Consider the following 27,329-nt stretch of genomic DNA (forward strand, 5'->3'; position numbering starts at 1 on the left):
CTCTTGAAAATAATAGGTAGAAAAAAATTTCTAGAAAATAATCTTCTTAAGAAAAAATTATGGCGACTTGTTTCGATGAGAAATTTTACATTTTACAATCTTTCATATGTACTTCATTTTTTCCCCAGATTGCTTCATTGATTCAGAGGATTGACTCATACTGCAAATATCTACCTAATGTTGAAAAAAATTCAGCCAAAATAGTATGCCGAAAACCTTCAAGTAATGAAGAAAACTGAATGAGTATTTTTTAAATTGAACGAATCATTCATCAGGATCAATCAAATCACTGGTCAAAAAGTTCTGAAATGGATATAAACCAAGCTTTTTAAAGGGGAAGAGGGTGAGGGCAAGATTTTTGAAAAATGCTTAAGAAACGGAGACAAAAAAGTCAAAAAGATTGAAATCAAGTAAAATGAGGATAATTTGACTCGATCCAAAAATTCGTTGATAAAAATTTCAACCCACTACATCAGTCTTACCATCCTCCTTGCCTTTACATTTCCCATGCCAATTGAGTTTTCTTTCCAATTTTCTAGAATGATGCACCTCAACGAGAACCATCCCAGGGCATTTTAAAACTTTTTCAAAATGTTCTTTCGTAGGTACTAACAGAAGTTTGAGTATATCAGGTTTTCAAAAGTCAAAAGCCATGAATTTCTCCAAACGTACCTACAGCTATGACATCAATAAGATTGTTTTCTTATAATAACACAGATTTTTCAAGAATCTGAAATCTGAATTGTGCATGGATTGTGTATAGATTTTGTGTGGCAAAAAAATCCAAAAAACCAAAATCCATCTTCGAAAAGAGCATTAAAAAGAACAAGTTTAAATGCCAATTGTCAGATTTGTCCTTTGGGTATTCTAAGATTGAAAACTGGGATGTTTTTTTGTCGTTTTGTAAACTTGAAAATAATTACATGGGTAGAGGTACACATCACTACGTTTGGATCGATGCAATTTTTTTCATCATCATCCTAGATGATATTTTATTACTTATATCCCTTATACATCCTTCAAATTAGCTGATTTCCCTTTCATATGGATCATGGAAGAAAAATCAGTAATTTCAACTCAAATGGACAGAGTTTGAAGAATTTTATGTACTTGAAAACATATTTTTTCTAAACGGTAAATGTGAAAATTCAGCCAAAAATTTCAGTTTTGATAAGAATGATAAGTAAAATTTAAAATCCATTTTCACAATCAAAGAGCTACCATCCTGGTTGATTATAAATGTTGAATAATCCAGATTTCATCTGTTCACAGTCTGTCAAAACGAACGGCCGAATTTTAAAAAACCTATTTTGGAATCCTAAAACAAAACAGGATTTTTAGGATTTTAATTTTTACGATCCATAACCCAAATTAAGCAAAATCCGCTTGAAAAAATACCTAATTTACAATCGTAAAATTTAGGTACGTATCTGTACCTACTAATATTATTTTTTCAGATTTTTTTTCATGAGATAAAAGACCCTGACAAATTCAAAAAATTGATTTTCGCATCATTTTCCTCGCTTAAACTAGTGGATTTTTTGCTCAGAAAATACCACCAACTTTTCTTGTGACAAAAATGTATCACTTATAATTCAAAAAAAAAACTCAACTCTAAAATTGTCGAAAATTCATAAAATTTTGAAACTTGGAAAATGCTGTTTTATAAATTTTTCAAAATTTTGGGGAAAAAATCCTGAAACTGGAGAAATATTTTGGAAAATAATGCAGCCAATTTTTCGGTCATTATATTGCCAATTTCAAAAAACGAAAAAAATGGCAAAAAATTCACATTCACCCAATAATTTCCTTAGATGATTAAAATTCTAGACGTGATGGAAAATCCGGCCAAAAATTCACAATATACTTACGATTCAGTCGATATTTACATGATTGGGAATTTGGGATTCATTATGGATAGATATGGATAGGTCTCCGCAAAATTATGTAATGTTAATCTCTGGAGGTTATTTGAGGCAAGCCTGCCAAAGAATACATAAGCCATTTTAAAACGCGTGCACATCACACCACCATTAATATACTACGTATGTACCGAAGAAAGACGAACAAAATCTCAAAATGTGGTTAGATACAGTGGATGGATATGTAGATTGTAGATGTACCAAGGTATAGGTAAAAGCGTTATCAGCAGCGATAGCATTCAAAATTTATATAGGCACATAAATCAAAATTAAATAAAATGTTCATCATACAAACCGCGTTCATCGCTCCTCCAAGTGGTCATTGTTTCGATAAAATCATCATAATATTAATTTTTTTTTTAATAAGTACAAATTATTTACACGAAGGGCCAGCATAATACAAAGTACAGTATACACAAACAAAATTACTAATTAAATATGTAACGCTGCCGCACACAAATTAATACATACACAATAATAATGAAAAATTAGCTAAACAAACATTTATACCGAAGAAAAAAACAAATTAGGTACATTTAAGAATGAGAAGAAGAAAAAAAACCAAACAGAACAAGGAAAATGAAGGAGGACGAGGAAGAAAAAAAAGAGCATAATATAAGAAGACAAAAAAAAACAACACATAGTAACAAAATACAACTGGGGATAATCTGCATACAGCATCAGTATCAAGTTCGATATCGACAGTGATAGTCTGATCAATAAGGTCTCCACACAGCTGCGTTATCATTGGTCACTCTTTGGGATACGACAGCGTTCGAGCATCTTTGCTCGGTATCGTCTAACATCTGTCTGCTTGGATTCGATCCACTGTGGTAAAGTTGCGAATAAAATAACGAGGCTGGTAACATTGGATAATGAGAATTGTGGTAACTATTGCCGGTGCCGTGGTGATGCATATGATGATGATGGAACGAGCTACTCGAACCAGTACCCATATGACCATTATGGCTGACGTACAGATCATCGTTTCCAATAGGCGATTCACCGTTGGACGAATCAGACAGCGATCTCGTGCCACCGCTTAGGCATTCCGATCCGGTCGTGTATTTGGGCACGAGCGAAGCGTCGTTGATCATGTTATGACCGTTGTGCAAATTACTCGAGGTCATCAGCTGTTGTTCGAGCTCTAATCCGGTCGACGTACTCGATGGATCTGGTAAAGCGACTGCAAAATTTGGTACCGGAAAAAAAATTCCCATTAAATGTCGACCTATAGAGTCATCAGTTCGCCAGACTTTGCCTATCTACTTTTCTATTTCAAATTCAACAGCAACTTCTACAAGGTACTCGCGTCTAATCTACCATACTACATATATAAGCCAAACTCTACAACAATAAGGAATACTGGCGAGAAGAAGATGCACACATCGATGATAATTACCGGTTGTACTGAACACGGCGTCTTGATTATTTTGATGTCCATTCGTGTCTGTAACGGTTGGAAAGCTTGACGTTAAACTAGGACTATTAAAACCGGAAGTAGTAACAGCTGCTGTGCATCCACTCAACGATCCTGGCCACGAAGAGTAGCCACTACTCGTGCCATACCCCCAATGATGACTGTTGTTGAAGCCGAATTGGCTCATATCTGTAAATCATCATCAATATATTTGTCATTTTTCTTTTTTTTTTTTACTTTCAACTTCCATCATCTCTCTTTAAAATGTATCATCCATTAACCTCGGCTACCATCACCACACGTACGGTGAACCTATATTTACGCCACACACGCGCCATCTCCCCTGCTCCCTGCCCCCGATCTGTGGCAAACTCCCTCGCATATTAGAGAGCATATCGTAAAATACCTATAAATCTACTTTACCATCCCTTATGCGGAGGTACCATCCTACGTTTATGTCTACACGATGGTTTACATGCATAAAAATAACACGCCGAACTCGCCGCCTAGAGGCTGGAGCCATTTTTATTTGACAGTTTAGTTTAACCTAAAGCCCTACTGGCACGGCGACACGACACGAGCCCGGACCCGGGACCTAAGCCTTGATCATAAGCATTGCTGGAAGTATGCTGCATATTTTGCGTATTGCCTCATCTATACTTTTACCACCGCGTGTGTCATCGTGTAAAACAAGGCTATATAACCTGGTGACTAGATAGTTTCCGCCTCGTTGTCGTTTCATCTCTCTGTCTCACTCTATTTGCAGATAACAGATTGTCCTGTAATGGGTATGGTTGACGAAGAGTAATTTGTTTTTTTATGTTATCGTTTTACACGAACAAAATGCACTATAAATGTCTATATATTCGATCTTTCATCGACCTAACTAAGGGCTACAATGTTCACCAAATTCGTGGAATAGCTTTGGGTAACCCCAACATTTCACCATTTCAACAACCAAGATATGTATAGTGACTCCGCACCTCACATCTTGTTTTGGGAAATTGATTGTCTTACTTTTATTTGAAAATGAATCGAGTACCAAAAGTCATCGGAGGCAATTAGCTCATAAAATGGAGGGAAAATAATGAACTATGAGCAAGAGCAAACTTCATGATGGAATATATTATCAGCATTGGAATCATGAAATAGCTTAATTCGTTTTGTAAGGGAAAAAGATAAGGAAAAATTTGGAAAGCCAAAATATCAGCTTTCATTAAACTTTTAGAATGAGTGAAAATACACCAGACATATTCAAAACTGAACTTTGGCTCCTTCGGTTACTCAACGAGAAATAAAGTTCATCCTGCAATGATTTCATCGAGTTGAAACCAACTTCTCAATTTGTTTTGATTTCTTTGCATTCGGTTTTTTTTTTCTTTTTTGAAAAATACAATTTTTCATATCCAAGCCTTCATTACTCAAAGGTTATTCCCGGTTAAGATAGGTGAAATGGCCCTGTTCTCAGATTTGGAAAAATCATGATGGATTATTGTTGGGTATACCTCCAATAAAAATTTTTGACCGGAATTTCCGGCCCCCAACCCACCTCCCTTGGTCAGTATAGCCAAAAAACGCGTTTTTTGCGCGAAAAATTCGATATCCATGAGTGGTGGCGATAAGCCTGGGCCTTTCAACACGATTTTTTTCAAAAATTTTTATCGTAGTGGTGGGGGTAAAATTGACAAAATTTTCTGCAAATACTGATTTTGAGTTAAATTTCTGAACAGTTTTTGGGTAATTTGCCTATTCTTGGTAACTTTTTGTAAGTTTGACTTGCGATATTTTTCATTTTGAAGGATTTTTTTGACAAAGCATTGTGGAAACGTGTTTAAAATGAGAAGACTGTGAAAATTATAACTGAATCGCTCTGACCTCAATTTGAATATTTTTGGTATTTTTTTATTCAGAGAGCTCATGATTACAATCTAAGCTAACTTCAGTAGATGAGCGTCTTGACAACCTTATGAACACGTTTTCTAGGGTGAAATTCGACGTTTAACATTTTTTGTTCTATACATTTTTCGCATAATTTGCATAATTTTGTAAAAAAACGCGAAAAACTCGTATTTTTCAGGGCTTTTTGCAAATATGAGCCTTTTGCAGACAAAATTTCAATTTCATGGATTAGTAGGAAGAAAGTACTAGTAAAAAGACACATTTTGGCGAAAACAGTTTTTGTGTAGTACCCTTCAGTTCGGAGCTGTGGCGCTTCAAAGTTTTCTTGTGTCAATTTTACCCCCACCACCACGATAAAAATTTTTGAAAAAAATCGTGTTAAAAGGCCCAGGCTTTCCCTACACATTCCGCGTGGTACCAGAATTTTATCCCCACCACTCATGAATACCGAATTTTTCGCGCAAAAAACGCGTTTTTTGGCTATACTGACCAAGGGGAGTGGTTTAGGGGGCGGAAATTCCGGTCGAAAATTTTTATTGGAGGTACCCAACAATAATCCATCATGATTTTCCAAATCTGGGAACAGAGCCATTTCACCTGTCTTAACCAGGAATACCCTTTCACTATTTTAACCCAGATTTTGAAGACAATTTTTTGTAACTTCAATAAAAAAATACTTGTAATGCTTTTCCTAGATTGAGCATTTGAAAATAAGTTCGAAAGCCACGAAAGTGATAACTACGTTTTTCTACACCCGGATAATGAATCAAAAATATTTTGTATTTACAAAATGTCGAAAAATTATTTCAAGAGAGCTATATATGACATTTCGTTTATAAGTCCTTTTTGAAGAGACACTCTCGACTAAATATTGCAAAAATATGCGATATCAGTTTTGAAACCAGCACAAACGGATTTTGGCTTTCAAAAACTTTCTGCTGTGGAGACCTAAGAACTGCTCAAAACGGTTTGAAACAGTTTTTAATTGATTGGGGGGGGGGGGAGTGGAGGGAGAAAATATCTACTGCACATACCAGATTTAAACGTGGCAAAATTTTGATTTTTTTCGTACTTTTGGCCCAAATTTAATTTTTAAAAATTCACAAAAAATCTAAAAATGCACCTGAGCACCCATGAAATTCCGGCTTATGACGTATTTTTACACGCTCTTCCAATTTTGCTTCACCACGATCCAAAATTTTTTCTTCGAATCGAGATGCGCCCCTGGCGAGTAAAGTTATTTGTTCAAATAGAAAAATTTTTAAAAATAGCAGTATTCTGTGAATATCTCGATTGCAAAGCTTCCTGGGAAAAACATGACGAGACCTACACAACTAAAAATTAATTCTCCACAACTTTAGCCATTCCGAAACACATTGAAAGTTTTCAAAATTTTGTTAATTTTCAGGCAATTCTAAGCTTTTTTTTGTGATTTTTCACGAATTTTAATGTTTTTATAAAAAAAATTCTCATCAGTTTTAAAATCAATTTCTATCTATAATTTTTGAAGCAAATAAACGAGGAAAGTTTGAATAATTTTTATCAAAAAAAGCAGTCTTACTTATTCCGCTGCAATTCATTTATCATCTGAGCACAATTTTTCAAAATCCATTTCTTCTCTTTTTGAATCAAGACACATTTATTTATATCTTCTTTTTTTTCAAAAATTAATCATTGGAGAAAAAACCTGTGAATTTTGGAAAATTTATACATAGAAATGGTCAGAAATAATTAGGTACATACAAATAATCTGAGTAAATCTGAGAGTGCAGGATAAACTGAAATTTTATTGAGATTATTCTACTTTTTTTCAGAACTGAGAATTTAGAAATCCACTGGAGACTCCAGAGCGGTTCAGATCTAGGTACCTTCAACTAATTTAAGAGACTGAAAATGGGATGCAAATTCAAACGTCAGCTTTCCACTTCGTTTGGATCAGATTTTGATTAACCTGCGCTACAATTCACAAGTCAAATTAGAAAATAATTTCCAAAATTAAAAAATGAAATTTAGCCATTTGTATTTTAATGGTTCTATTTTACAACCACAAATTCTCCAGGAGTTATTTCTCAAAAAATAATCAAACATTTTTTCGTGAATATATAGTCAAAATTTTTCGAAGTTTTACCTCACTAAAAATTTTAAAATGGAAAAGAAATGGCAAAAAATCACTCTTAATGATCTTGTCAAGTTCAAATTGTGGTATTATAACCCTTCCCACCTCCCTCCCCCCAAAAATTAAGCAGTTTTAATTTACTGCATACGTATTTTTTCAAAATGTAAAAGAAATTTGAAAAAAGTCGATAATTGTTCGCATTTATGAAAATCCTCGCAGTGCATTTTTAAAATTATTGAAAAAATCACGTGAATGAATTTTTTATTAAGAGGGTATGACAATTCGAATTCTGAGTGGGGGCGTGAAAATGCTAAATCCGCTTATACCTACAGTACATAGAAGGATCTTGTTTTTTATTTACACACTGGAAGTTTCAGAATTTCGACCACCCCTCCCCCATCCCCTTTGCCCTATTTTTTCGTCTAAACTACTGCATAAAAATGACTATTGTGTCTTTTTTTGATACTGCTAATAATTATTTGGAACGACTACCTACAAAGCATTTTTTTAAAATCCAAAATAGGTATATCTATACGAAATAGGAACTAGAAACAGACGAAACTCCAAGAACAATTTGGAAAAGTTAAGAATTTCAGAAATTTTGATCTAATGAGCATCAAAGCATTCATCTGAATCATCTCACCAAAATTTTTGGTAACTTAAACGAAAGACAAGGACCTTCCTACATGTGTCCAAAAATGTTCAATTTTATCTTTTCAGCAGGAAAAATAGTAAATAATCAAAACATCTGTCCTGTCATTTCGAGAATTTTTTTTTTGGTCAAGTGCTCGAAGTACATCCGAGTAGAAAAGTTCAGCACACAGCACAGCACAACCTGATTCAATCCTTTTCAATTTTGAGTCTCCGGTGAAAGTTCAGTATTTTCCAACGAACTAAAATTGCTCCTCAAAAGCGTTGAAATCAACATTCTCAATAGATGGTGGCTCTTAAATTGGCTTTAAAGTGATCAAAATTGTTTCAACAGTTGACTTCAAAGGACAGAAGAAATTCTGAGAAATTTTCTATCATCGATAAGAAAATAACATTTTAAGCCCGCCAGTCACCTTGAATTAGCAATTCGCTCGCTCCAATAATGGACTCACCTTGTCGAATTTATGACACAATCAAATTTTTAGCAGTCAGAATTAACACCAACATTTTCTTTAAAAAATTTTTCGATGCGATGAAAAAAATCAACCTTTGCCCGGATGAGGCTTCAAACAAACTTGAAAATAGTTGCAATCGAAGTTCGAAGGGGTAAGTTAGTTTTAGATTAATATCTAACCTGGTTTCAAAATTTTCACTGCAAAATTCGTTTTGAAAGATTCTTACCAATGCCTAATTCCGTCGTTTTCAAAAATTCCCCAAAAATCAAAAAAATCCACTTCGACAACACAAAAGAGCATATAGCCTTGAAACTGAAAATCTCTGAAACAAATTTTTTAGATCGTAAAATCCTTTCCGATCCCCTCAAATGGGATAAAATTGCAATTTCAGTTTTAAATTTTCAGAGAAATTCAAAATCTTTGGTTCTTTTCACCTGTAAAGAGCCCATTTTTCCAAATTGAAAAAACCTGACTTCGACAACCACGAGTAAAAAATTAGAAGTTTTGATTTTTTTAAAAATCAAAATACGTACAAGACGATGTATTTCGAGTTGATACATATTAGCCTATACATGAAATTTGGCCGGGTAGGTGACCCGGAAGGCGGTTCAGGGGTTCCCAAAATGGCATGAATCAGGTTTTTTTAAAATAAGAATTGAAAAATAAAAAAAAAATTGACGAATTTGGTCTAAATTTGTGTTGATTGTGTGGTTGAGCGTCATTTGTAATATATTGCGAAAAAAAATGTTGGACCCTAATCGACCAATTTAGCCGGGAAAAAATATTTAAAAAATATATATTTTTTTCATGCTTGCATCTCTAAAAAAAACTCAATGAAAATTCCGTTTAAAATCTAAAAATACGCATTTTGTCCAGAAGATATATGCTTGAAAAAATTTCAAAAAATGTCTACGAGTAACTTTTGTAGTTGTGAAACATCCCTGCAAGTTTGAAAAAAATTGAGCAACAACTGCCAAAAAACAAAATTTTTCTCTGAATTTCAATTTCACCTCATTTGAAGGGGTTAGAAGAAGTGATTCGGCGATTTAAAATTTCATGACAGAAGTTTTGGGCCATTAAGGAACAACTTCTGCTGGTTAGTTTCAAAATCCGAGAATAAAGACCAAATCGCATATTCTATCCGGCTAATGCTCTTTGATTCTGAAGAGAGATTTTTTTTCGAAATCCAGCATTTAAAATCATCTAATAGGTATTATGTACTTATTTGTATTTCACGAAAGAATTTTAAATCCAATGTAATTTTTCCAACAATAAAATTTCACAACCATTCCATTAAACCGCCGAATAAATTACTCATAACCCACGAGATTATCATCAACAAAATTAAACAATTTTTTCGCAAAATTTCACGTTCTGATACGTACGTACTACGTACGAATTGTATTTCATACTGAACATACCAAAATAAACCACTCCAAAACCCAGCAAAACAAACCAAACAAAACCTACACTTTGCAATTCTCTCTCGTATCTTTACAAATTATTCGTCCGAATATCCCATCTATTCAAGCCTAAGGCTAATCTGAAATACTCGTTAAATATTTTACTCTCTTATAATGTGTACCTCACTATACTCTTAAAACTTGAAAACCTATGCTCAATAAATTCTCTTTTACATGCAGAGAAATATGCAGGAGAAACGAAGATTACTCGACTTTTAATTAATTTCTTAAACGAGAGCCTATTCCTATAGTAGATTAATATACTCTTAGATTTATATGAAATTGAAAATGAATTTCAACTAGTTACGTATCCTTAGTCCTTCTCCATACTTTACTTCTATGGTATAAATAGGTATATGTATGTACTAGCTGAAGTTCGTTACAAATTACTAATTTACTTCGAAATTGTACCTACACGTAGGCTACAGACTATTGGAAGAAAAAGCCTTCTAACGTTGAAAAAACTTTCAATATGAGCTTTCGTTTTACACATAAGCAATCATCTCTCTTTTTCAATGACTCATCTTATTTCTTCGCACAATTCTATACACCTTATAAGCCTATTAATTCATCGTACTATACTTTCCACTTTGAAAATATTTCTCATTCAACGTTCTCAAACCCTGGATAAAACGCTACCAGTCTTTCTATGTGCATCACAACATGTTTCCTTCTCGAATCCTTGAAATATCTATAGTGAAACAGATAGAGACGAGATCGTTCGAAAAAAAAAACACCACGAAAAAAGGATTCCTCTAAATACATCTGTTCTTACATCAGGGTCGCAGGCTCACACACACACATTGAAAAAAACCTCGTAAGACCATTGTCTAAATTTGGTAGCTTCCTACAAAGCCGCGATTGGGTCAGGAAATAAGCCATAAACCTCTTCGTGGGGGACCAGTTCTTGACACCGAAACAACGGACACGTGCTGAATACATTTATTTTTTTCAAATATTTTACTTCTCCTCTATCGTCATCGTATAAGAATCTCTCGCACAGGCTTTCGCCACCGCTCCATTTTCATCCCCAAAATTCCCTTTTCGCGTTTAGGTACAGGAATTAGTCGAGTATAATGTGTATTTGTACGTTATAATACGTATTCACACGAAAACAAATTACATTCGTCGCCCATGGCAAACACCCATTTCTCATCAGCTGATTTATTATCAGCGCTGTACACGTAGAATTGGCACAGTCTATCAGCGAATATTGAATTTACACGCGACTCGACGTACATCTATACTCGTACAGTGTTTAAAGTGATTAGGGAATTCTCACAGGGCATGATTAATGCTTATAGAGATAATATACCTATAGCCATAGCCTTTGTGTACTGCGAGTATGGAGTATATGATACACTCCGACAATTTCTACTAAAATAACCATAATTATTCTTACTTTGACAATTCGACATGGCTGGCATACGAAAGGCCAATGGATCGGTTGCTCTTTGCAGCGAATCCAAAGGGTTGCCGAAATGTCCCGTTAAAAATGGCCGTTGACCGAAAGCGAAAGCGTGGAATTGCTGCTGCTGCCCTGGAAAAAATTAATTCGAATTAAAATCGGTTGTAAAAATAGCGAATATTAGAAAAATTAATTAATATTAATTTATTAAATAAATAAATAAATAAATAAATAAATAAATAAATAAAATAAATAAACAAGCAATAGAACTCTACCAAAAACCACACTTATAGGACCATCATCCTTATTCATCCTTCCTATTTCTATACCTATTCTCTCCCTTCAAAAATCAATTCACAAGAAATCTAGAGAGACAATAGCATAGAAACTTTTTTAAAAATGAGCACGAAACTCCACTTTTGAGAATCATTGAAGAGACGGCTGACGGAGAGTGAAAGTTGAGGAGCTGAAAATTCGAATGAAACCCCAGGAAATCTTACAAGACATTCACTACCTATATATCAAAAGACAAAATTTTAGCTTTTCAAATGCATTTAGGGAAGAAGAGGAGGGGAGGTCAGGAAAAATCAGAGCAGAACATCATTTTTAAAATCCTACATACAAAAAAACAGAAAAAATACAATCACTGGAAATTTTTCCTCTATAACTAGATTTGTCATTAAAGAAGTTCGAATTACCAAAATCTCAAAAAAAATCTACACAGGAAAAGGTTGAATCTTCATAGAAATTCATGGCTCTCAAAGATAGCCTCAAACAGAAAAAATATCAAAAACGAATTATTTTTTTCACAAAGAGATTTTTATCAGAAAAGATAACGTTTGAAAACATCATGAGGGAAAAAATGAAAAAAAAAAACAGCAATCAAAATTTCAAGCAACTTAATTGATTATTCGAGAATATTCTAATATTCCAAGATTACTACTTTTTATACCAAACAAGACAATTTTTCATCAAAAATTTGTAGTATTTTGAAAATGGAACACGTTTTTAGCAAAACCAGGATGGAAATTTGTTCACCGTCTATCGCAAAATTTCGATTTTTCCCCACTATCTTTCCAATTTATAAATTTAGTTCCCTCTTTTCGAATTCCTCAATCAGAAAATCAATGTACCTACTTTTCAGCAACCAAAAAATTCGAGTTGTGAAAACTTGAAAAAAAAAAAAACATTAAATAAAATCAATTAAAATGATTACCGAAAACTGGTGAAATTTTGATGAAATTTGCCAAAGATGCATGAAAAAGAATTAAGAACGAGTTAAAATGTGATGAAAACATCTAAAAAAAAAAACATCAAAATTGCCTAAAATTACTAGAAAGCGATAAAATAGTAAAAATTTACCAAAAATGCAAAATGCGTTAAAATAGAGTAAAAATACCCCTCCCCTCCCCTCCAAAAAAACGTTTAAATAAATGAAAGGGACTCCGAACAAACGAAATTTTTAAATAAAACTTGCCAAAAATGCACGAAAAAGTGTCGAAAACGCGTTAAAATCTAATGAAATTACTCAAAATTCCGAAAACTATTAATAATTGATGAAATTGAAGCATGTAATATCCTCCAAAAATACAACGAAAGTGTTAAAAACACACGTAAAAATGGTGTAAAAATCCACAAAAAAAGACACAGCATTTTCGTAAAATTGCTTAAAATACATGAAAAAGTATTGGAAACTCATTAAAATGATATAAAAACACCTTCAAAAAAAGCATTGAAATTGATAAGAACTCATTCTGTGAAAAATGAAGCAACAATTCAAAAAAAGTAAAATTAAGTATCGAGAATTCAAAAAAAATTTCCACGATTTTGATGGACTTCGAAACATTTTGAAAATTGTTTAATAATAATTATCTATGTAAATAGGGTACTTGAATATTTTGTATATTTTGAAAATTTGGACACAGAATTTTTAGACGCCCTATGAATTTTAACGTATTCGAAAAGACTTCAAAAATCATGAAAATAGTCAAAATATCGTTGAAATTTTCAAAACAGTTGGAATTGGTAGAATTTGATTTCGAAAGAATAAAATTTAGATGGGAGATGAATTTCCATCCCTTTCATTCGAAAATAAATAAAAACGCATTTGGCTAAAAAAAAATCCATTCTTCGTGCAAACTAATTCATTTGAAGGCTCTGAAATTTCTCCAACTTTTGTTGAAATTGATTCAGCTTTGTCAAATGTCAAATGGTTCCTTTTTCAACAAAAATCGTTCGGTCTGCTTCAAATAATTGTTTTGATTTTGGCAATCAGAAAGTTGAAAAAAAAAATCTGTTCCATAATTTTACATTTTCCATTTTTTTCGAAGAAAATTGATCAAATTAGACTTAAATTGAATAATGGAGCAAACAGTTTGAACAAAATCAAAAAAAAAAGAGAATCAACGACCAAATTTATGAAAAATCGAAGTTTTTTTTTGTAAATGAAAAATTAAGGTACCTATTTCACAGAAAATCCTTCAAAGAAGGAATTTCACAATATTAATTTTCTCAAGTCAATTTAAACCTTATTGATTTTGACCACCAATTTCAAAAACGACGTCAGTAAGATGAAAATTAGTGAAACTGTTAATTTTGGGCTCTCTTTTGAAAAGCCCTCGGATACAGAACCAATCATAAGCACCTTTTTTTGAGCATCGCATTTGTCTCAAGTCCTGGCACGATCCATTTGCTAAATCTAAATCCCTGAGAGAATTTTCAATTAGCTACTTATTGCCTGCGAATTTAAGGTTAATTCGTCTTCACTTAAATTGACCTCAAATCTAATAATGGAATTTGAAAATAAAAACTCACCATAAAAATCATTCAATAAAACCATAAGATGGGCACAACAATTGAACCAAAATACCCAGAAATTTGATTTCATTCATTTTCGTTTCTTCAATTTGTCCATACTAGCAAAACTTTTAAACTTCAATATATTCTACTCCACCAAACCTAAACTCAAATCCCAGCACGATTTTCTTATTTTATACCATCTCAAACAAATCAATTCTTTAGCTCTAACAAAAACCTATACCCACTACCCACCACAAACACACGTGTTCGTCTACACACATCTCTCTCTTTAAAATTCGTTCCGCTCATCGAGACAAGAGATGGCAAATAGAAAACAAAAAAATCACTTCGTATCACTTTATTACCAAATAATACCCTGGATTACAATACGTCTAAAGTACCAAACTTGGTTCGAACATGCGATGGTCGTTATTAATTAAACAAGGGAAGATTTCTCATTAGAAATTCACCCTTATTGTACTACCTATACTCGGTTCGGATCTGCTACACTGCTGTAGCGATTTAGATCGCGCAAGCCGCCCTACATATACTACAAAAAGACCCCGAGCCCGAAAGCCTCCATCACTTTGACACTGTGTATATGTATATTATATTATTTAATATACAATGTACGAGAAAATGGGTATAGTAGGTACACGATACTGTAATTTTCAACGTATCATAAACACACGTGTATAATGCGAATTTCGTAAATAACGTTGTATAGTCCGCCTTATATATAGATACTTATGCATTTTAAAATTATTATGACTGTAGGAAACTTTCCAATACGACTCTCCTTCTCTCATGTACGAGTAAATACCCTTATAATGGTTCTCTTATCCCCAAATCACTGCAAGTTCGTGCTGTTTTAACCCTCGCACATCAATTTTTACATCACAACGATACTATTATACGAGGTTCAAGAGCCCCCGACGAAGTTCATCATATCGGACGTGAACTTTCACCTTCGTCTTGTCAAATGCAGATTTTTGCGAAAAATTAGTTGAATTTTCAATAAAACGGTTGTCAACATTGTTTTGTTACGAATAAGTGCCTACGTCTTTTAGAGATCGAAAAATACGATTGTAATTCGGTGATACCTAATCATCAGATGTTTGACCAGTTCACTTTTTATATATATAGTTAGGTACACTTTTCACAATAAATCAGAATATTCTAGTCATTTTTGAACCAATTTGTTTTTTTTTCTGATTGCTCGTCTTTACTTGCTTTAAAAAATTATGTGAAAATCTCATTTGTCGTTTTATGCAACGATAGGTTTACATTACAGAAACAACCTGCTCCATTTAAAATGAAAATTTTTCCCCTTTAAAAAACATTTTCAAACGAAAAAATTTAAAATTTTTCAAAGCTACTGTACTTGGCCAAGAATTTCTTATTATTTGCTTAGGTTTGTTTGAATGGAACATTTCACAGTAAAAAGGCTCGAGAATGACTAAAATTTTCATTTTTATTGCTTTGGGGACATTAAAAAAAGGCAGAAAACTCATCTTCGACATTTAAGCACTATTTAACAGAAAATGGAAATACAAATAATGGTTTATGGCTTATAGGTATGTATAAACCCTTCAGAGCAAGATTTGATCGTTTCGAGTAATTTTAGAGTGTCCAATGAAAAAAAAAAAATCATCTTTATCAGTTTTTTGGATCATTGTTTTGGGAATGATTAAAAATCAATTTGGGCTGCTAATATATTGCGAATGAGGGGTAAAAACAGACGAATTTTAGTCTCCCCCCCCCCCCAAAAAAAACACATAATTTTTACCCATTTCATCCAAAGGTGTCAGATTACGAAAATTGTTGAAAAATGGCGAAAAATTGAAAGATTACTCTCAGCAGCTGAAAAATTTGAATTTTCTTCTAAAATATAAAACTGTCGACCTGTCAACACCTCTTCGCGAACTGATGAATTTTACATCTAATTTTTCAAGCAAATCTTATGTTAGATACCTAATAAAAAATTTGAATCACAAATCTGAGGAAAATGTCACTTTCAATTTTTAAGCATTCGAAATTTTGTTTACAAGGTGAACTCGTCGACTCGTCATTTCCAATTTGGCTGAAATTTGGCTCACTATAGGTAGAAGTTCATGTCACTCACGTCTCAGAACCAAATTTTTGAGTTTCTGAAATTGATTTTTTAAATTTTTGGCGAATTTTTGAAAATGGCTGAAATACCTATAGTCCAAATCCTGACAATGTTTTCATTAAAATGGCATCTGAAATTTGGCTTTGATACAAAAGTCGACCTTTCGAATCGATTGCGTCCATTTTCGAGACACTCTGGAGCCTCCAGCAGAAATAAGTTTTTCTCCAGCACACTGGAATCCCCCCAGAAGGCATTGTGATCAACTTCAGCAGCTAAAATTTTAATCCTACCGTAAGTTCAATATCCTCAATCGATTAGGGCATGTTGAATCGCGAATCCGAGGTGACGAGATCACGAGTACCTTCTTATATTTTTTTACCAGTTGAATATTCCACATTTTGGGAAAATTCCAGTAACGCTTATTTCTGGAGGGACCTGTACAAAACTTCGCCTATTACCCTAAAATTGACCATCCTGAATCGATTGCGATCATTTTCGAGACGATATGGAGCCTCCAGCAGAGATTAGTGTTTCTCAAACATACTAAAATCACTCCAGAAGACGCTGTAATCAATTTCGGCAGCTAAAAATTTGGTTTTTAGCCAAATTGGAAGTGGTGAGTTCACAAGGTTTCCTTGTTGGCAAAACATTTTCAAAAAGAATTGAAAAAAATTCATCTTTTTTTTTAGCAATACTTACCTATTTAAAGACTGCATATTTTTTATCCTCTATGATGATTTCAGAGGTGAAAATACAATGAAACATTTTATGGTTCTTGGAGGAAAAAAAATTAAAACTCAATCATTCAAAATAAATATAAGAAAAATTGTAAATCAGAGAAAAAAATGAAAAAACATGGACTACAATATTGTAGCACTCTGTTCAATACGCCATTTTTGTCAACCGCGGAATGATCTAAAAAAACATTTGAGCTTTGAAGCATACATTTTTTTCTTTGTAATTTGTTTGGTTTAGAATAAAAATAAGCATTTCTCCAAAAAACAGGTAGACAAAGCAAAGCCATCAAAAAATGTTTCTTCCAAACCCTCGAAAAGCTTTCATCAAAGCCCTTAAATTTTTGGCGAATGATTCAAAGAATATTTCAAAATAAAATTTTAGTATTAGCCAACTCCTGTTTATTGAAGATTTCGATTGCAATTATCAACGAAAAAGTTCATATTTGAAAAAAAATGATCATAAACGCACAAGAAGTGTAATTTTTGATGGAGAAAAAACAAGAATGAATAACTATACAGCTAGCAACCCGAGCAAACTGCTTTTGATCCCACATTTCTAGAAGTCTCCCTCCCCCCTCCAGGGTTCATTTTTCTCTCCTACCTCCCTGAAAAACAATCGTAGAAATTTCAAAATTATCGAAATTTGAACTCTTCTGAACATTTTATTACAAAAATGAGCATAAAATATTCTCAAGTTGACATAATGGATGGCCGATTTGGCATAATTCTTTTCCATCCAAGTTCCAAAATATGTAATTTAGCATCTAGCATATTATTTTCCATGAAATATTTCCAGTCCAGCATCTCAACTGTAATTCAGCACCTGCATTTGTCTTCAAAAAATAGATATCATTTTTCCAACTCTGGGACACTAAATACGTATCAAAATGTTTCCTGATTTCAAGCGAAATTTCCATTATTTTAGTCGTATCATTGAGAATGGTACGTTCAAAAATTCAAAGATACTAGAAAAATGATAAAATGTAAGCAGTTATTCTTGAGAAATGAATGAAAAATCAACTGAAAAATTTAGCATCTCAAAAAGCATTCAATTTTTTTAAGTCATTTATTTTTTGTTACTAACCTTTAACATTTTTTTTTGTGTTTTGCATCCACTAAAATTGAACTTTTGGTGGCCTTTTCACAGTGTCCTCTTATTACAGTATACTTTTATAATAAAGCTACAAAGCAAAATATTCTGTATGGTACCTACCTATCTTTGAATTGATATTGTACTGCAGTTCTAATAAAGGCTATTTGACTGATTGATTGACCTACCTATCTAACCTATCATAATCATTTTTTTTCAATTTCACCACCAAAATAGCATCTTTTGGGTTTCAACAAGTATTCACTAGAGAAAAAAAAGTGCACAACACATGAATTTTTTTCACCCGCATGAGACAATTTTCAGAGAATTCTTCTTTCAATTCCCCTTCAACGGTATGTATCTAAACCTACCAAAAATCTGCAGTTTTTCGTATTCCTTTCCTCTCAAAAAAAAAAAGTGAAAATTTTCTCAAAATAGTATTCATGCTTCAAGTTCAATCCCTAAAAATTCCCCATTTCCAAAAGAATCACATTTTGCGTACAATTCTGCCTCTCCCTCTTCTGAAAAAAAGGGGGTAAAAAAATATCACTTTTTTTGGAAAAATAAAAACCTATCGATAGAATTTGAAACGAAAACAGTTAAAACCTAACATTATCACAGCCTCCATCAAATCTCACAGAAACCCTTGCGAAAAAAAATCTTTTATAAAAATAAGACCTGTCCATGTCTCTTAGAACTTTATCACACTCTGTAAAGAAGTCGATATAAAAAATCCAACTTTTAATTTTCTTACAACCCAGCTCGCTTCGTCGTGTCGATTATACGGTTCTTAATTTGTTGCATTTGTTTTTGATAAGTGCCCCAGCGTTAAGACTACACTGTATAATAAAAACGAGACGTGTCTATCGTAACATATGGTCTTCAAAAATCGCCACACACACCGTGTGTCTTTTTCTTCGCATCGTACATACGAGTCTTATACATATACGAAAGAACAAAAGAAGAAAAAAAAACTTTAATGGACATTACGTCTCTTCAAGTTTTAACACAACTTTCAACTCGAAAAAGAGAAATCTTTTCGTTGTTTTTACCCTGCTTTCTGCTTCTTCTTTATAATCTACGTCGAGTATACGTATAAGGCAACATCTTAATTTTTTTCACTCCTCTTTAACAACGTCTCTCACACAAGCGGTACTTATATCTAAACGAGTGAAGCCAAACCACCCCAATGAGAAATTTTGTATTCGTCTCGTTCTTCGAAGCAGGAGCAGGATAAACGAATTTTCAAACTCTTTATTTCATTATACTCGCGTCAAAAATCAAAATCGTCTTCAGCTTTATTATAGGTAACCGAGTCGGTTATAAAACCACAAATTTCGCCACAATTTTCACACTAAATTAATATCTATGTACTTTATTCGCTTACACAACTCATCGTATCTCATAAATGTGATTTAAGAAGACACATCGAGTCGAGACAAATTACCCATTTTGTCTATCACAGGGTCTACTGGGTGGAAAAAATCATCATTTCATTCGGTTCAACATCAAATAAATCGAGTAATTTCCTCACCATAAACGTTTCTCTCTCACACCACGTACAATCATTTTATATTACCGTCTTAATAAACAGATACGTCGTACGAAACGACGACATAAAAACATCAAAGTCACTTGTACTCGAATGGTACACCCAAAGGCAGAAAGACGTACTCGTAAAAGCGCGTAAACAACCCAATCAAACATTTAATACTGCGAGTTAATACGTATAACGCCAGATTATGGGGCAAAAAAAAGGAAAAATATACCGAAAAATCCCGACAATCGAAGAGCACGATAATTGGTCGCGACAAACGACGATATCATCGATGAAAACTTTTATGTGTTTACAAAAACCCAGAGATCCTGTTTACTTTTGGTCGTTTGTCGGTATTATATGCGTATTTGGAGCGTTTAATCGTACATATATATCTCGTATTTATATGGTAAACGAGAGAGAGAGAGAGGTACTGCCATGTATAATGTATAGGAAAAAAACACACCGCATCGGGGGTGATTTTTTTATTTGCGGAGTGTTTTTTTTTTTTTTAGAAAAAATATACCAGAAAAAGGAGTAAGGGACGTAGGGATTACATCGCCGACACGGCCTATACGATCTGTCGAGTCAAGTTTACCGCGTTTAATGCGTGAATGGTGAATACCTTTGGGAAAAAGTGTGGTGGAATTTATCAATGAAATGGAAATAAAAATAAAATGCCGACGTTTAAACGCGACAGGACGAGTTACGAGTAGAAAGAGTTCGACAATTCAACCCCAATTATGTATATGTTTTGGGTTCATTTTTTTTTTCAAGTGGGAAAATATCATAAACGAGGGTGTTTGACGGTATGAGAGTGAAATTTTATGGACGGATTGGAATTTTTTTGTAAGGAAAGGAGGTGAGAAGTGGAGCAGTTTGTTGAGAAATTCAATAATGCTTTGAACAATTTTTTTCAATATTGGTATTAGGAAACGTTTCGAACAAAGGAATCGAATAAGGAGTTAATTAAAGCATTGTTTAATTTTTTCAGATGACTTGAAATTTTATAAAATTTAATCAGAAGCTGTAAGTAAATTATTCGTATTTTTGACTACCTATGTGAGTTAAAAATGATCAATTTGTCGCTCAGTTTTGTCAAAATAGAACCTAATGATGCCACATCATGCTCCAAGCTCAGATAAAAAGCAGCTTAAAATACCTACGAGTAGATACTATTTTGAATTATATTAAAAATGACTTCTACTCACTCGTTTTTGATCTCGGTTCTCTAGGTCCATCAACGGTCACTTTAATGGCTTTATTGTAGGTGGCAACTTGAGGAGGATTTGAATTAATCGTGATTGTCAAGGTGAAACTTTTACCTGGAAATAGAAATCATTATTAAAATAATAAGCAATAATATATGAAAGCAAAAAAAAAAAAATCACAAAAAGCCAGGAGAAAATCCTGAATTCCCATAATCTGTTCTGTCAACTCAAACTCATTCCTACCAAAGATGTTTCCCAATCAGAAAATTTCTGATACTTATACTTATTCAAGTAGGGAGCTGAAAAATTTCAATTTTCTCTTCCTCTCACTATCCCTAAACACCTCACTTGATTTTTTAAACCAGATTGATTTCAAAATTTAAATCTTCAAAAAGTATAAAAGAATTTTGAGAAAAACTCAACAATGTGATGACTTTTTGATTTATTAATTGTTAATTTCTGGGGGGGGGGGGGGTGAAGAAGATAAGTATAAAAATAAATCAATGAATTTATTAGAAAAAGCAAAAGAAAGTCAATATTTTGAATTCAGGAACGATCAGATAATTTTTACATAATTTTTCCAGATTTAAAATCCAATTTCACAATATTTCTTTACCTAGAGCTCTCCACAATCACAAATTTAACTCTTAAAAATCAAAGAAAAATGGACCAAATATTATTTACCAATTCAAAATTGAGTGGTTCAACATTTCAATTCCAAAAAATTCTAAATTCTGAAATGTCTAGGAACATTCAGTTCAACACAGAAACCTACTCACCTAATCAAGTCAATAGTTAGGTATTATAGAAGAACATGCTGTAAAAATTGACAAGAAAGCTCAATTCCTCAACTCAAAATGAATTTTTTCAACTCGATATTCAATTTTTCTCATGTTTCAACTAAAAGGGGCACAAATTTCAAAAACTTTTCCAACAAAATGAGGATCAATTTTTATCAAGTTGGAGGTGGTCAAATTGAACCTAGTGACTTACTAGATTCAGTTCTGCTTCAAAAACAACCAGAAAAGATCAATAACATCAAAATAAAAAAAAAACATATTAATTAAAATTCCAGTTTTTTCAGTGTTTTTCTTCAATTGGACAACTTTTTCGACTTCTGAAATGATGAAATGGGCTAATTTTGGTATCATCACGAGAACAAATCTACATTGTAAGTGAGTAATCATATTTGAGGTAGGTACCTATAGATTTTCTCAAATTCAATTTTTAGTCTAATTTTTCAACTGTCCAGAGGTATTTTACAGGAAAGCAAAAATCATTGAAAGCAGATTTTTTGAAACTTCAATTCAATTTTTTTTTCAATCAAGCTAACGTTATTTTTTAAAGTTCATTTTTTTAAACGACAATTAATTTTGTTAGAAAATTGATTTAAAATTTTCAAAAACTAACACAAAACCTCGATTTTTGGGTTCACTTTAAAATTTGACAGATTTTTAAATTATTTAACCAATGAAATTAACGCCTGTCTATTCTGTAATGTTTTTTATTTTCAACTGCGCAGGTAAAAAAAATAGAGAAGATGAAAAAAAGGGGATTTTTGATTTTCAATGTTCCTCATGAAATTTCTCAACAATGCTAATTCTTGATTTGAATTTCGAATCCTTTTCCAAGTGATTTTTGAAACTTTGTTTGTGATTCAAATCGATTCGAATTTATGATTCAAAAATATTGACGATTCGTAATTCGAATCTTGAGTTTTCTCTAATTCTTGATTCGATTCAAAAAATTTTATCATTTTTCCAAAATATAAAACTTTACAAAACTGGAAAGTTGAACGTTTCGAAAAAATGTAAAAAATAATAAAATTTTGACACACCTTTTAACTGTTTGTAAGTAAAAAATATCCCGAAAAAATTTGTGATTCGAATAATTTTACACCATTTTCGAAATTGAAGACTTGAAACTTGATTCGTGATTCAAATCAATTTTTACGACATTTTGAGTATTCATTATGGCCCAGAAATTATTCTACCTAAGCATTTTTTTGAGCTGCAGAATTCAAACGAATGAGAAAATTTTCGATAGTTATTGATATTTTCCAGTCTTCTTTTCCTCTCACTCTTTCCCAAAAAGCAAAAAAAAACTCAAATTTTGCTTGTCATTAGAACTTTTTGACATAAAATTGAGAAAAAAGTTCATTGAATTGTTTTTTTTTCTTTTTCAAAAAATGTACCTAGTCAATAAATCAAATCTCTATTGAGTAAAACGCTAATGCTTGAATCTTCAAAATTTGATTATTTTTTCTTTTAAGAAAAATTTTTCATGAAAAACTCCAAATTTCAAGAGTGGAAAAATGAGGGACTGATTTAAAAAAGCGCCAATGTCAGAGCTGAACTTGACACTTCCGACTGAAAAAAATTCCAGCAGTTTTTTAAAAATTCAGAGCCATGTTTTGGCAACAATTGTAATTTGAATTAAGTAGATACAAAATAAACACTACAAATTGAAGGTTCTCAAAAATATGACAAATTCTGATTTTTTTCCTCAAGTTTTTTTCGGGAAAAATACCTAAACAAGTGCCAAGTTTCGTTCTGACATTGGTGCTTTTTCAAACCAACAGCTCTTAAAATTTTTCTGAATCGTCGTAAAAATATAGCAAATTGGGCAATTTAACTAATAGCAAAATCCAAAATAAGACGATGAAAAGAAACTTGACCAAAAAAACTCTCCATTTCGTAAACATTTTTTTCGTAAGTTTCACCATTCGATAATAAGTCTTAGAAATTGGCACGAAGACGGGAAATGCATCCAGAAACATTAATTGCAAAAAATATAATTTTTGTCAACTTCAAATTTTTTTTTGGAAATTAAAACGAAACTCATAAAAATCTTCACTTGAAAGCCAAATTTCATCCCATTTTGACCAAACAATGTCCAAAAATCGAGCTGAGCTGCAAAAATCTCATAATTTAACGTCAGACTAGTAAAATTGTGATGATGAGCTCAGAACTGATTTTTTACCATTGCAAAAATGTTTTTTAAAAAATCACGTGATTCATCTATCCCACCCTGTCACAGCCTTTGCAAAAGAGTAGATATTCTTCTGATTTTGAACATGAGGCGAAGAATTTTTGGTACTTCGAACTGTTTGGTACTGCATGTTAGAATAATCGCTGCAGTGTGATCAGATCATAGTTTTTGAAAAAATTCACTAGATGTATTTTTTTACACGGATTTTGACAGATTTTCGAGAATAGATTTTGGTCGTTTTTTTAAATTTTTTTTTTTTTTTTTAATTTCTGAGAGTACTTTCACCAATCTTTGAAAACCTCAAGTTTTCTTTTCCTAAGTATCCGAAATCCATTTTCAAAAGCTGCTACCCAGGCAGATTGTTGTGGATTTTATAATAAATCTGCCAAAAATCCAGATTCTCGAAAATCTATACCAAAATCCGTGTAAAAAGAACACATCTAATACTACAGAAAATTGCATAACCAACTTAGGCATCATCCCAACAAAGCGAAGAGTTGAACGAATATTCAGAAAGTAAAGTAAACCTAATTTTGACGATTTTGTCAAAAAATTCTAAAATTTTGGACGAATTTTGCACTAAAAGACCCCAGCTGGAAAAAAATCCTTCCCAAAACCCCATTCCAAAACTTTTTAAAACGCTGCTGGTTTCTCATCACACTAAACAATTCTACTTCCACACTTAAAAAAAAACCACCTACACAACCCCCCCTCCTCTTCCCTTCCATCTACCCACAATCAAACCGAAAAACTACTCCAAACCATACATTACCTCTTCCACTTCTGCCGACGAATCTCAAATCGTTAAACTTGGCCACCTGGTTCTTCATGACAGCCGTACAATTCCTCAGCTCGGCGCAGTAATTCTCATCATTTCCAGCTCTAATGGTAACCAGCGTTCCATCCATCACTTCACCCAACGCTACCACTTTGAACGCAACCGGTAGCGTTTTATTGGACCTCCAATGAGCCGGCAGCACCGTACATACAAAATGAGGACTACCGGTTCGAATCAGCTCGCCAGGATGTTCCGATAGAAACTCTCCCAGCGTCCTTTCTGCCAATATATCCGATGTCATTTTGGCATACGCTTCTTGTATTTGGTTACCAGTTCCGGCGCTTTCCGATTGCGATGACGAGTTGGCAGAATTTCCTATCAGGTGCATCGTCGTCGGAGATTTCTTTTTCTTAGTCGATAGGACGATATTGCTGCTCGGGTAATTCATATAAATATAGTATAATGCGATGTGAGAAGCGTTTACACCGTAGGTAGGTAGGAAGGTATCTGTCTCTCTCTATCCTACTACGTTATCAAGTAATTGAGATGATGATCGTGAAGAGTATGGGTAGGTCTGATGAGTTCTTCGTTTTGGTGCTTCATTTTCCTCTTCTTCTACTTGTTTTCTGTTTTGACGAGTCCACAAATGATGATTGCTGCTGATGAGGAAGATCACATGATAAGAGGCAGATTCCAATTACGAGTACATCGGTTCTGCAGATCCAAAAGAAGCAGATGATGAAGATGTTGCAGATTCTCGAACCAATCCAACAATCACGACATCTCGACAATAAACCACGATCACATCATTTAACCAAGATAAGCACGACAAACTCGACAATTCCAACCACTGGAAACCGGAACGAAACAGATGAAAAAAAATCAAACACTTTATAGATATCAAAAAAAAAACAAAAACACTACGGAAATTACAAACACGAGGTTCGTCGCACACGTTCGAGCGAAAAATTGAACAAAACGTCGACGACTATACGATGATGATGGCAGCAGCTTCAACAAGATGAACAGCAACAGCAACAACAACACCGAAAAAAGGGGTAATTATAATAAAAAAAAGCGTATTTTTACGATACTCGGACGTGTCGGGAAATTTTTCTTTTCCCGCCAAAACGATATTTTTCGCGGCACGTTTATCGTTTGATTTATATGCTCGGCTTCGCAACGACCACCACGTTCACGCAACAACAAATAGAAAAACGGCCACTGGTCGACTGATAAGCATGCTCAGTGCGAGGATTTTTTTTGCACGCGAGGGGGCAGTTTTTTTTCACTCGCCGACGATGGTATTACCGCAATACACCAGGTCGAGGACGTCGAGTAGTAAAAGGAGAAAAAATGCACCACATGTTGAATATATATGTATACTTTTTTGATGTGACTAGCGACCAGGCTGGATGGCTGTGCTGTGAGTTTTAACGTGTACGTATATGTCCCTATCAGTCACCAACGAGATGGCGGTTCACCACACAGCACACAGCACATGAGATGTGAGAGAGACGCTTTCACACCGTAACGTAGCTCGGGTAAATTTTAACTAGCGTGTTAAATGATTTTGGGGGCTTGACGCACGCGAGACGCCACCACCTCATCTCACATCTGCAGCCAAGATCCGATCGCAGCATCTCTCGGGGAGCAGAACGACAACAGCAAGATGAAGATGAAGGCAAAGGCAAAGGCAGAGGCAGCAAAAGGCGAAAGAAGACGACGAAAAGCACACGGCGGTGGCGGCATGCGAACCGACGCAAACTCCAAAATATACGTATTACGATGGAAATGCCGCCGACAAAAGACAACGACTAACTATACAGAGAGTACCGACGACTATACGCTAGTAATATAGTACGACTTTGGCGAAAACCTCGAAAATCTTCTCCGGGCTGTTTTGGAAATAGCTGCGGACCAAAAACTGGTCGGGAATGTATTTAAAAGACAAAGGGCAGTCGTTAGTAAGCGGTAGTAATTCGTGGCGCTTAAAGAGCCACACATAGGAAGGGTTCGGCGCCGAAGGGGCAGCATGCAGAAAAGGAAAGCGCACGAAAGAGAGCTAGCGAGCGAGGGGCGCCGAGGGGGGGCCAGGCGTCGTCCAAACGACGCAAACTCCCTATCTGTGGACACATGTATGTTACATCCTATAAACGTTACACACCCATGCACCCCTTTACCGAAAATTTCTCCTTTCGACGAGGCGCGGGCACCAGAAGGGTTAATTATACAGAAACGATATAGCGCCTTTTGTAAATGCGGTGTTGTGTGCGAGAGCGAGGCGATGGTTGGCGACGGCCATACACCGTATCTTTCTCCCGCATTCAAATTCCCTTGGTCGGCGACGCGACGCAGCGGCCGCCGCATCCCCGAGTCCGAGTCGCCGAATCTCTCCTTATCTGCACCAGCAATCGCCACACTGACCCTTCCGGTCGGTGGCGGCCCTGGCCCTCTCTTTTCACAGGCTCCTTTCTCTCGTCGTCGCGCCCGCGCCCGCGTTTTCGCGTTTTCTTCTTTCCTCCTCACACACTACTGTACTACTACGGTACCGGACGACTCACCCTATCTATCACACAGTCACACACACACACATACACACACACGAAAAAGGAAAAGCGGCCGTCGCGTCCCTTTCGCGCTTTTCCCAATCCGCTAAAAACAATGTTTCCAAATTTACCAAAGGTATACCCTCTTTTACCCCCCGCACGTACCGCGCACGTATATCCCCTCTATGGT

The 27,329-nt window shown here is 34.2% G+C and overlaps 1 protein-coding gene across 1 annotated transcript; it reads right to left on the minus strand.

Annotated features, from left to right (window-relative positions):
• On the minus strand, nt 1–26,914 carry LOC135840207 (runt-related transcription factor 1-like). Its single transcript, XM_065356616.1, has 5 exons — nt 24,585–26,914; nt 20,822–20,935; nt 11,329–11,466; nt 3,325–3,531; nt 1–3,108 (listed from the first exon to the last, which is right to left on the minus strand). Exons 1-5 carry the CDS (start codon nt 25,036–25,038, stop codon nt 2,639–2,641), a joined length of 1,383 nt encoding a protein of 460 aa, XP_065212688.1. The 5' UTR covers nt 25,039–26,914; the 3' UTR covers nt 1–2,638.
• Nucleotides 26,915–27,329: the final 415 nt, after the last annotated feature.

The sequence above is a fragment of the Planococcus citri genome, chromosome 3 (assembly GCF_950023065.1).
Source record: "Planococcus citri chromosome 3, ihPlaCitr1.1, whole genome shotgun sequence".
Lineage (NCBI taxonomy): Eukaryota > Metazoa > Arthropoda > Insecta > Hemiptera > Pseudococcidae > Planococcus > Planococcus citri.

Excerpts from the sequence above, each read along its gene's own strand:
- LOC135840207 (XM_065356616.1), bottom strand. The coding sequence starts at position 25,038 with ATGAATTACCCGAGCAGCAATATCGTCCTATCGACTAAGAAAAAGAAA. Across the intron at positions 11,467-20,821 it reads AGAACCGAGATCAAAAACGA|GGCAGCAGCAGCAATTCCAC; the intron begins GTGAGTAGAAGT and ends AATTTTTTCCAG. Across the intron at positions 3,532-11,328 it reads AGCCATGTCGAATTGTCAAA|ATATGAGCCAATTCGGCTTC; the intron begins GTAAGAATAATT and ends GATGATTTACAG.